Source organism: Seriola aureovittata, chromosome 19 (assembly GCF_021018895.1).
Source record: "Seriola aureovittata isolate HTS-2021-v1 ecotype China chromosome 19, ASM2101889v1, whole genome shotgun sequence".
In the NCBI taxonomy this organism is placed as follows: domain Eukaryota; kingdom Metazoa; phylum Chordata; class Actinopteri; order Carangiformes; family Carangidae; genus Seriola; species Seriola aureovittata.
The window spans coordinates 12,632,761-12,645,756 of NC_079382.1; the positions used below are offsets into that span (position 1 = coordinate 12,632,761).

The 12,996-nt window shown below is 38.1% G+C and overlaps 1 protein-coding gene across 1 annotated transcript; it reads right to left on the minus strand.

Annotated features, from left to right (window-relative positions):
- Positions 1-10,810: 10,810 nt before the first annotated feature.
- On the minus strand, positions 10,811-12,976 carry tmem18 (transmembrane protein 18). Its single transcript, XM_056363270.1, has 5 exons — positions 12,819-12,976; positions 12,498-12,615; positions 11,651-11,705; positions 11,335-11,428; positions 10,811-11,208 (listed from the first exon to the last, which is right to left on the minus strand). The coding sequence occupies exons 1-5, from the start codon at positions 12,909-12,911 to the stop codon at positions 11,110-11,112; spliced, it is 459 nt and encodes a 152-aa protein (XP_056219245.1). The 5' UTR covers positions 12,912-12,976; the 3' UTR covers positions 10,811-11,109.
- Between the last annotated feature and the right edge of the window lie 20 nt (positions 12,977-12,996).

The window sequence follows — 12,996 nt, forward strand, 5'->3', positions numbered from 1 at the left end:
CACACTGAGAAAGAGCATCCTGCCTCGATCAGCTAATCACAACGAGAGTACATCATGTAAAATGTGGAAGCAAAAACATTTATACTGTATGTGCGTAGAATGAGTGCATCACACATTTTCCATTCTAATTACATCAAGGCAATATAACATACAGTGTGTAGCATATAAGAGCAGGGTCAGTGTGATGACCTTTTTTTTAAACCCTTTAATTGTTGTTCTTTTGGGGACGTCCTGTCTGCTCCAAAGTCGCCCGAATTAATTGAAAATCCATTTTCATTGCTTATTTTTTTAAATCTGATACAGATTTACTTATTGGTGTTTTAATGCAAAATAAAATATAAAGCATAGTGTACCATTAACCTTGATAACTAAATTAAGTGACTGCAGGCCCCGGTCTATGGCGCGACTGGATTTACCTCACCCTCGGAGCAGACATTTGGTGTTGGGCCCCTGTTGCTTTCAAGTTCCCATCAAGTACACTGCACAGGGATCCTGAAACCATAATCCTACAGTGAAATAATATCTAGCCCTAGCTTTACTTCATATAAGTGAGTTTGTGGTAATTTGATGATACACAGCTTTATTTAGTAAAATACACCGTGTGAGTACGAGATAAGGCTAGAGGATCAGTGAGATCATGTGTTTGTCAACTTTTTAAACCCTTTAATTATTGTGCTTTTGGTGACGTTAGGTCATGACTGAAAATCCACTTTTATTGCTTAATTTAGTTGCGTGAGCCTGATACGATAAGGATCAGGCCTGTTTCAATACAAGTCCTAGAGGTCCACTTGCAAAATTTCCACTGTGTCACAGGTCAGGGAAGGTTGGATTCAGATTAATTTAACAAATCATAATCCTGTACTGAAGGGAGAAGAAATGTTTGCTAAACTTTTGTGGTTCTTTCCTCTCTGCTCTAGGAACAGTTTGGTTCAAAAAGAGCATATTAAGTGTCATAATGACATTATATCAGTTGTCACTGTTTCATTGCAATTTTTGTAGAGTAGTTTTGTGTTTCCCTTGGATAGAAAGAGAGCGTATTTCTCAGTCAACAATCCTTTCGTGCATTAACCTTTCTTTCCTTTGCCATGCCATTTTCACATTTTCAACCTGGGCTCCTTCCTCCAGCAACAAGCTTGCTCAATGTAACTACTACAGCAGATGAAGGGTTGCTAGTTAGGGGATGTGATTGCAATGGTGGTTTGGGGCATGTTGGACCAGAGTCTCACTGTCTATAGTTAATGAACCACAGCAGCGTATCTGCTAACTTTCATGATGGCTGTGACCACCCCTAACCCTCCCCCTGCACCAGCAATACATCTGCTTCACATTCACAAATGGATTGTGCACAATATAAGAGAAAACGACACATCTGGTGGGAAAAGCACAGCACTGGATTAACATCCATACCTTAAATGACACATAGAGAGTTCATCTGTGAATGTCTCTTGGGGGGAACATGTCTGATTCACAGAGCTGAAGTGATGTGAGAATTTGCTGGTCGGATCCTCCTGATGTGACACGTGTGGATCCTGGACATGCGATGGAGACGAAGATGATGACTCATTGGTCTAGACAGATACATGGGACATTTCTCAGCGACGACGGCAAAGAACAAAGGCTGCGATAATAAAAAATCTACTTTTCAAAAGAAAACCAGACACATTCTGACACCCCAGCTCCAGCATCACCATCATCCTCCACACCACCCTCTCTTTCTTCATCTTCCATTTTCCTCATCCAGATGTTATTCTTTGCACTTCAATCATCCACCCAAACTTCTTCTTTTTATCTTTCACAGTTCTCAGTATGTGAGTGAGAGCCGGTGTGTTCTTTGGCTTGTGCTTCGGGTAATTGCAATTTAATGGTCACACTCGTGCGCACACACACTGACACACACACACACACACACACACACACCAGATCCTCCCTGTCAAACACTGGCTCTTCATACACAGGGCTCTAAACATATATATACATCAAAACATATATGATTCATTTGAATTACTGAAATATCAACAACACCTCCCATTTTAAAACCTCCCAAATTGGGTGGCCTACTACAGTGACACCTTATGAACTGAGACAGTGGCACTCCAAAAACACAAAGAAATCTCATCGCAAAACAAAAGAAGGAATGGGTCAGTATAACTTAAAGTATGTCCCTCAAACAGCCTAGAAGAAAATTATGGAAAATACTGTTTTCCTACAAGCTCTATATGAAAAGTGCCCCTAGATAACTTCTGTTATGATTTGGTGCTATATAAATTAAAATTGATTTCACTTGAAGATCAATACCACTATCACTTCTGTCTGTTAAATACAGCGCTAAAGCCAGGAGTTCATTAGCTTAGCTTAGCTTAGCACAAAGACTGGAGGCAGGGGGGAACAGCTAGCCTGGCTCTGTCCTGCTCATTAGTTAACATGTTAAACCTTGCACAAAAACTGAAGTGTAAAGACAATTAGCCATGCTTTTACAGGGAAACACTTGCCAGTTGTCCAGAATGGTGACAAGAAAAAACTCCAGGAAATTCCCTGCACCCGCCCAAGACATAGTGTAGCACGTAACCCCTGTAAAACTCATCATTTTTATTGCTTGTGTGAAGTGCTTTTGTTTTATGTTCTTATGTTTTTATCTTGAGGCTTTGACTAACACAGGTCTTGCCAGGGGAACAGATCGGCATGAAAATGATCAACAATAAAATAACGATGAAACCTGACATTCTGAATCTGACAGCATTGCTTATTAGATGTACACATGGACTAGATGGAGCCAGGTCTTTCTGCTGTGAAGCTACACTCTGAAACTGGACCCTCCCATAATGCCTCATGGTGATTCTCAGCAACACATACATAGTGCGGTGTTGCAACACACTGGAATTCCACTACCGACGTCCAAGACCACCTCCTCTCTCTCCATATGGGTGGATGAGTCATAGCATGAACAGGAAGTGAGATGGTTGTTAAATTAAAAATATGTATGTATAATACAGTCAAATCCAGTATCCAACAGTAGCTCTTCTCATATCTTTTGTCATACATTTGAAGGTTACAGTGGTTGCACTCATCCGTCAACAAGATGTTTTGTAGGAAAGGCGGACTATGGGGTGGTGGTAGAGAGGTGTGTGTGTCTTCTCTTCCTCTCCGATTGGGCAATCTACAGCCTCACAGTGGAAATGAGGCATCTCACTCTGAGTGAGAAAGTTCTATAATACATCACAATAATGGGCTATGATTCATGCATTTCAGATAGGAGAACCAAATTGGCATAAGTGACAATGGAGACACTGTCCCTGGAGTGTACACGCTGTCCAGACAGACGGATATGTGTGAGAATGGACATTAATAAGCTTATTTCATTCAGCAGATCTTCCATCCATGGCTCCATTTTTATGCATTCGGCTATTATTCTCCTACAGGACTGGGCAGGACTGTGTGTAAAGTTGACTGTCTTCAATTTCCCTATGAAAAGTACTGTACAGTTAATGACCTCAGATATTTTTATGTGTTTATGTAAGGGTGTTTGTGTGTGTCCACCCATGGATTTATGACATAATGTTGGGAGTCTAACACACTTGGCAGAATCTCTTTGGAAAGATATTCATCTTAACAGTAATTTGCCTGTTTGATAAACTGGGAGTGAATGTAGCTCTGTGAACTTAATATCTAAACTTTGACATCTTAAATTCCTCATACTATAAAATGAACTCTGTTATCATAAGAGAAATGTTTTGTTTATGTGTTCTCTGAATTTCAACATTTCACTCGTAAAAAAAACATCCCCATTTTTCCAGTTCTTTCTGTCACTCCGTCTCCATCACCTCAGCACCTCTGGTTGTTTTTAGGCTGGGTCGCATTTCCCTCCCCTGCACCTCTTCTGTTGTGGTCTGATGATTTTAGCGAGGGATGGTTAGCGTTTGGAGTTCTGGGTACATCCGTGGACTAAACCCTTTTTCCAGATAGACCATTAAATTAAGTTTTCAAGTCAAATGGAGACAGCTCTGGTTGATGAATTTAGTGCAAGACATGGAAAGAAAAAGAGATTACAACCACAGCAAGACTTGGTGAAACATTAGAGTCCAGTGTTTTTAGTCACTGGTGAAAATCTCAAAAATTTCAAAACTGAAATTGCCAGCTAAAGCCGATATTAACCCAAAAACTCTTGGCAGGAACGCTTTATATTACGGTTCCATAACTTCACACAAATCTCCTAATTATTTCCAGGTGCAGGGAAAATTGAGACTTTGTTGAGTTATATGCCTAGAAGTAATTAATTCCAATTAACGGTTATACAGCAGTTTATCTAAACAAAAGTGTCAAGTTTATATGAATTCAGTTCCCAATAATTAATTTACACTGAATTAATATTTACATGGGTGTAAATTGAGCTTGTCTGTCAAGGAAAGTCCCATTTTCCAGTTATTTGGTACCAGATTGCCCGGAAAGATAAATCATTATGCTATAAGCTGTTTAACTGACTTTCACACATTCTTGGGACTGTCAAAAGATTCTGCACACACTGAATAGCAAGACAAAGCCCACATCTGCGTGAGACTCCCAGCAGTGTTTGCAAGTGCTATCGATCTAGGTCTGTTAGTCTACAATTTCATTGCTACCGTCTGCATTTAAACTGCAAGATGGAAAGTGTTGCATATTTTGATGTAGGAATTTTAAGGCCCATAGGGGACAATTTGGCAGCAACCTTGTTTGTCATAGAGTTCATGTTATGATCTGCAGCTTCCCACAATATCATTGGATATCTGTAACAGACAGCAACTGCTCACTGTGTGGACTGCCAGCATATGCAAAAACAGGGAATGGTGAGAAAGTCAAGGAGGAACCTTGTGGGGTATGATGTTAGGAATGATCTCACCTGAAATATAAATCTAACAATGTCAACTGATTGTACTTAAGTTTTTTTTCTTTTTTTGTTTGATTTTTTTTAACTTTACTACATCTGGACTTTTGAAAAGGACTGAATTGCTGCAAATTACCTTTCTTCCAAAAAGTACACACATCTGTTTTGAGACATAGTTGTTGCATAAAGTGATACCACAGCACTTCTTGAAACTAGTAACTGATCGTGCGACTAGTAGTAACTTACATTTTAGGGTTAAATGAAGACACATATGATGTATCTAAAATGTATAAAGCATGGCTTCTTTTAAGTAAGGTTCACGAAATCAGTATTTAATAGTGAATTGCTGTTTGAAAACCCTGCATTTTAAAATGTGCTTTTTCCTACTAATAGCATAAAAGTACTATAGTGTCTGTTTTGTTTTTCCTTTTACTTTGTTCATTATTGAAGTTCTTCTGTTTCATTATGCTTTGAAAAACATCTTGTAACTTGTTTTAGAAGGGCCCTACATTGTATCTTGTTTAATATTAAAACTGAAAATAAAAACTGCTTACAGTGTCATAATATTCAGGTTCAGTATGTCTGTGCCTTGTTAATGCCAAAATGACCAAAATATCATCAACAGAAGATTTAGTTTTGAGAAGTGAGGTAATAATCATTTTTGTCATGTTGGAATGATAATGTTTTTCACTGAGTTTTCAGTAGGCTAAAAACAAACAATGATGAAAGGAGGTGATCATCCTCAATCTGGACTCTCTAGTAATTGATACAAGTTGATCGGTGACTCACTGGATGTGAGACAGAATGAGTCACTGAGTTCAAGCCCTCTGTGGCTTCAAGTCTGTATCCTGGAGACATACTGTACTTTCTAAAACAGAAAACACATCAATAAAAGTTACATTAACATAATTTATATTTAATACACGTTATACTTGTTTGATTTATCTTATGTCTATATCATAAATAACAGTAGGCCTATATCCAACTGTAATTCCTGGTGATTTTATTCCAATCTTTATCAGTCAGTAGCAGTAGCTTTATAGCTCACCAGTATGCAGAATGTGTCTAATAAAATAAATCTATATAATCATGTATATCACAGTGACTCATTCATAAGCACACGCTGAGTGAGTCATCTATCAATCAGTTACACCAGCTTCTCTCTCTCTCTCTCTCTCTCTCTCGTTTCTTTTTATCGCATTACAGAGCATGCCCAGTCACAGTGTGACTCAACCAGCTGAGAGATGATTCTGCTGCTGCTGCTGCTACAGGACAACACCATCAGATCAAAGTATGCTGCCTTCAATGTCCAAAGCTACTGGGTTACATTTTATTTCAGTATATAAACACTTGATAAATGCTTAAAACACATGTTATTCTAGTTGTAAGTAAGTAAGGTGTTTATTACTATTGTTTTTGTATTTGTCAACAGCCCCTCATATAAAGGATGCATTAAATAGCATATTAATAGTTAATGCATTCTTGATAACACAGTATACCATTGTTGACATCATTATACATAATGATGTATGAACAAATCCTTACAGTTATATTAGCCACTTTCTTGGAGAAAGTCTGGGAGAAGAAAAAACTGTGGAACAGTGAACAGGCCATTTGGAAATTTCTTTTTCAAAGTGCAAACAATGGACCAGATGTTTGGGCCAGATGTTTGGCATTACACAGAAATAAAACTAAAACTAAACTAAATTAAACTATGAGCATATCATTAGTTTTGTATAAACCAAAGTATCTGACAAACTTAAAAATTTGACCTGATAATGGCGCTATGATGACAGGTCTGGAGATCACAGTTAATTCAATTCGTCCTGAGGGGAACGTGAATGTCTGTGCCAATAATTCACCCAATAGTTTTTGAGAGATTTCATTGAATGACCAAAAATGTCTTGTTCATAGTGGCACTAGAGGAAAAGTCAAATGATGATCAAAGTGCGTAAGACACATCATCTGGGGACCATGAATGTAAAGTCAAATTTGATTTATTTAGTGCCAAATCATAACAGAAGTTATGACAATGTGCCAAATCTCATGGTAATCCAGTTGGATTAGTTGCTGTGTTATTTCAGTTTGGACCAAAGTGACTGATCTAAAGACACTGTCATCACTAGAGCCATTTAGCTTTTATAAATGTACTGGAAACTCATAAAGCTGTTGCATTCATTATTACAAGTGTTTAATATTATGTTTTCAAGCATTCATTATCTTCTTATACACCAGTTTCAGATGCTTCATATGAGGAGCTGTTGACAAATATATGTCCTTATATTATCTTAAAGCTACACTGCAGGGGCGTCGTGTGGCATAGTGGTCTAAGCAGGTGCCCCATGTGTAGAAGCTACAGTCCTCGCTACAGTCGGCCCCGGTTTGAGTTCCGCATCGGACGGCCCTTTACTGCATGTCATTCCCCCTCTCTGCCTCCCCATCTCCTGTCTCTCTCTACTGTGCTATCAATACAGGCATAAAAAGCCCCCCCCAAAAAAAACTACACTGCAGTGTGTTGTACTGTAATATCAATTACATTAAAGTCCATACCCACCCATAGTCCACATTCAGGTGTTACATACTGGTTAGAGTTCTTCACAGGACTGTGTGGGCGTGTACAAAATAGGCTTGATTGACATCTCCCTTATTCTAATGTTAATTTTGTTGCACCCATTAAGCCTGAACAGTTTACACCTGCTATCATTCCTACTGGTACACAGAGTTTTGTTACATCAAATAATTCCCAGTGTAGCTCAGCCTAGCTTTACAGTGACTAGAGGTGTAATCAGGCACAGTCATTGAAAACCTGTGTGGGTGTTTATATTCTGCTTATAAATTTTAAATAGTGGGTGTACAAAAAATCAGCTGTATGTAATATTATGATTCAGACTGGAATTGAACAGCAACTACAACAGGTTTGTCATCAACAATGAAGTCTCATGACAACATTGACCCCATTTAAGCAGAGGAGAAAAATGAATCATGTTATATATTAAATATTTTCACCTCAGACTTCATGTAAAAAAGATTTTGCTGTACATTAATCATCATTTGAGCTCTGTTGCCGTGCGAGAATGTATATTCACAGAGGTCTTAATTAGCATAATATTGTATTAAACACAGAGTCCTGGTCATTTATTTTTACCAGTAGATTATACAATCACAGATGTTGGGAATCACAGCAGGAGCCAACATAAACTGTATAGAAAGAGTGAGAGAGAACTCTGTGACAGATGGCGAAAACACTCATCATTTGAGGTCATTTCCTCTCTGTGCTGGAGATAAAAACTCACAGCGCCCATTATAGCCTATACAACATGTGTTTATCCATTCTTTCATATCCAGTAAAAAAAATGCATTTCAGGATTAGCTGGCAGTTGTCTTGACATGCTCCATAAACAAAAACATCCACAAGAAGTCAGAAACAAAGCTCATGTGTTTCTGGGATTTTTAGTTCAGTTTGAACCTGACGGCGAAGCTTCACTCACTGTCATGAGAATTGAAATGTCTGTTGAATAGAGAAAATAATTTGTTTATACATTAGGATGCTGGCCGACAATTCACTAAGATCGTTTATTGTCTCTTTAAATAATAATTTCATGACATAATTCTCATATTTTTAATTCTTTAATTGAGTAAATTAAACTTTACCAACATGTGTTAGAGCATGTGATCTTGGGTGGGATGACCCATTGACAAGCAGCAGTCTGCTGGTGAGTTGGTTGTTTGGCCACAAACTCATGCTGTGCAGCCAAACACTGTTCAAACCTACATAGCTTTATATTAAACTGTAGTGCAGATGCCAAAGTTGAAAAAAATACCAAATGTCAGACTACATTTTGGGGAAATGGATATAAAATGATGCACGCAGCATCAGTTTGATGGAATGCTGCATGCTTAAAAAACACATGGATTCTTGGGTACATGCAACTTCATATGCACAGTACACAAGGTCATAGAGTGGAATCCATAAAGGTACTTAAGGGGAAAGAAAACTGGAGAACTGGATGTTACGTTAATTATGTACCATGTTATTGTGCTGATACCATATCAGGCACGTCTAACACGCAGTATGGCTATAATTCTGAACGCTCTCATCTGTAAAGTCCTAACTGCACAGAACCTGTGTGAGCCTCAGCCTCAGCTCACATGCCATAAAACATTGACATGATTCATCTTCATGTCAGTTTCTGGGCAATTGTTTCCAAATGTTTCCTAAAGCGCCATTATAACATTCCTATTAGTATAAAAAATATAAATAAAAATACTTTTTTTTTTCTAATATCAGCCTATACACTTGATCGATTAAGTTTTAGTGATAAGACCCCTCTTAAGCTTTCAATTAACCTACACTTAATTAACCTTCTACATAGTTATGGAAGTGTTTAACAAAGGGCAGGGTTGACTTTCATTAATCAATGTTGCCTCATTTTTGTCAAGTACACTGTTCCCCACCTTGCAGCTTGAGCACTACGGTCATTTTATCAGACCTCTATCTGGCAGGTAGTGTTTCTTTTATCCAAAGTGTTTTCACCCACAGGACTGCAGCTGACTGGGTGTTGTGCAATGTTCTGTTCTGCATGACAAAGTCAGGGAAAGCAGCCATATCTGAAATACATGAACTGGTGAATTTGGCCACAACATCTACACCAATCAGACCCGGAGATTTAAACGGATTTAAAGGATACTGTCCATTCAAATCTGAGAAACATGACCCTCTTGAACTTAATCTTTCATTTAGACATGACTCATGTCTAGTGAGGTTGAGCTGGTTGCATTGATTGCAATATGTGTGTGTGTGTGTTTGTAACACCTGCTCTTGTTCACTAAAGAAGGTCAGAGTGCAACCCCTAATGGCTCTACTGCTGTGCTGCTTATTCCCTTAAGATGTGGTCAGTTCTTCAAGCTGAGCCTCCTACCCAAGAGATGGAGTCCAATCTACACCCACACCCACACACACACACACACACACACACACACACACAACCCATCTATCTTCCTCCCCATCTTCTTAAATAACCAATCAAGACCGCTATTTAATCACTCATGTCCACACTTAATGGGTCCTGCTAGATTAATGGAGGCAAAGCATACCAACATACATCAGATGCATCTGGGAAAACAAGTAAAACAAATTGTGGGACCACATCCTGTCAACTCTCTACAGAGATAAAAAAAAAAAAAGTTTAAAAATGGATTTATAAAAAAAAATAAAAAAAAAAAACTTTCAGCGTGATATGAGGAAAATCTCCCAAAGCACAGATCTTATGGAGAGCAGCACCTGTCTCATGTCATCTAGCCCGTACTGCCCTCTAGTGGTGTACTAGCACTTATTTAAACCACAGAGAAAACACTATATTATAATGTATAGGTCAATAGTTTTGACCTGTACATTTTACCTCAGCGGTCATACTTGAAATGACACTGTTCTTAAAAATTCAGCTGACTGAACTTGACTTTTCCAGACGTACTGTGTAGCTGTTTCAGTGTATATTTCCTAAGCAGCTATTGTGTGTTCCTGAATGTTGTGTATTATAATTTTATCATGCATTTTGCCTTACTTAAATGTTTGCCAATTTAAAAAGTTTGCAAAAATGTTTTCTTAAAAAGCACCATTGGTCCTCATACATATCTCCATATGGTATATTCTAGATTATAGAGCCAAACCATGACAAATTTAATAAACAGATAATCGAAGACATGTGCTTTTCCTACTATGACAAGTTAAACTGTCACCTGGTAGAAGTGAAGGGGTCAAACTTGCCTTGCACAAAGAGGTTAGCCCAGTATAACAGTCAAGTAACCCGCACCCCCAACCACACCCCCAGGAAGCTGTTGGAGAAGTTCAGCCTATTCTATATTTTGTTACTGTGAATTAATGCAGTTGCTGCAAGATTCAAGAGCAACCTACTTTACATAACTTTACCTAACACAAGCAAGGCAAGTCACATAAAAGTAATTCAAAAATGATTTATCTTTTTTTTTTTGTACATTTTAACTCACTTTAAAACAACTTTAATTAGAAAACAGTAACTGTCCTTTGGTCCTCGTAAACCTCATAGTGTACAGCGAGTTCAGCAGCACCATCCAACAGCCGTTACAAGAAACAAGACATCCAGTCCTGACATCAACGGACAATCCTTTATACAGTCTCAAGAAGGAATCTGCCTTCCACCTCCAAAATTCAGGATTAGCAAAGGAGAGATTCTCAAGCTCCTCTCAGAAAAGTCCATTTACGGACATAGGCAGAGGGATCAGTCACTCTTCTCTCTCTTCTCTCTGCGGGCCTTTCGCTTCAACTGGAGGGTCTTCAGCTCAGTCATAGTGGAAAAGGTCCTGTACACCCACACCATCTGTAATTATGTAACACACACAAACATACACATGAACAGATGTTATGTGTGGCATACCTGCTGCTGAATAGTGCATATAATATTTGTTTTGATCCGACAAGATGGAAAATAAACAGGAAAACTTACCACAATGATGACTGTATTGAGCAGAAGAGGAATCGAGTAAACCAAAGATATGAACATGCCCTTGGAATCAAAGTACTGGAAATTGGAAAAAGACCTGTAAACAGCAAAAAGAGTTAATGAATATTTGATGATTACAGCATGTGTAAACAAATATATATATATATATATATATATATATATATATATATATATGTGTGTGTGTGTGTGTGTGTGTGTGTGTGTGTGTGTGTGTGTGTGTGTGAACAAAGCAAGCAGAGTTTCTATACACACGTTATTTCAAACATTTTCCTGAAATACTGCTGAACAATGGTCTTACCTCCAGTTCATAGCTGCCAGTTCATTCAGATATTCAGCACTATACACCATGCCAACTGTGGAGAGAAGTCATGTCAGTCTGGGAACACTGAGAAGTTGGATCATATCATCATGCACACTCAGCATCAGGTCTCATTTACCACTGTTTATTAGCGCTTGTGGTGACTGATCCAAACAAGATATACAGGACGCACTGTTACAAATTCAGTTAACTGCTGTTTTTTATCTGTTTGTTATGTCTGTTTTTTTTTAAAAAAATCTTTTTTTTTCTTTCTTTTTTTTTTAAAAAAAAGCTTTATATTTTCATCCTCATTATTTCTCTAAAGTCAATGAGAGAAAATATTTGTAAAATCTCTGTGGACATCATAGTATCGAGTACATATGCAAAATTACCATTAAAATGACACAAACAGCTGTGCACTGGTGATCTATCTAAATATCACTTGAAACTGGCATAAAAGGCATGTGTTTTAGTTAGTCTCTCTGAAAGCATATGCCAAATTTGATAAGTAGCATCTAATTTAAATGAATTGATTTGCAAATGCATTTCTTTTATGCATTTTAGTGTAGGCTAGCATACTGTATGTAGCTTTCTAAATGTGCATAGTACAATGAAATTCTTAATCTGCAAAACCTCATCATCAATCACCAATCATTACATACTGTAAGTAGAAGACACAGGACATGAATAACAAAATGCAACGACACTGCAAGAAAAATATATGTTGCCATGTCAACATGAAAACTCTGCAGATGAAGAGTGAGTGCAAAGAGTCTGTGCAAATGACAAAGTCTAATAATGTCTAATGATAGTATTGTCAATCAGCAGTTTATATTGGTAAACGTACCCATGAGCAGGAAGTGACAGATCTGAGCTCTGTAGAACCTGCAGGTCACCACCGTCAGAAACAAACACACAACATGAAACACCAATAGCCCGATAAGCCAAGGCTCCGACCATTGCACCTACAAACAGTAAAAAAAACAGCAACACAGTCAGTAGCTGTTAGAAGAAGTGTTTACTGAACTGTTCAATGAAATAAAACGCTACAAACGTCTACCTCTTCTAAAAACCAACGGGGGTCGATCTGCTAGCTGTCGGAGCTAACGCTACGCTTCGGGTCATATCTTGCTAGCCCTTAGAATCAAGGATTAAACTTTCTACTTACAGACATGAGAAACGTCCATATTGACGTGATTCTTAAATTGCTGAAGCCGTCGACAGGAATGGAACTAATATTTTCTGCTTTCAGGTCCGTCATCTTCAGAAAACACTGAACTGATGGCTGACTGTGCTTCAGCTCAGCTCTCAGGTAAACAAGACAAGACTGCGGAAGTAGCTCTTCT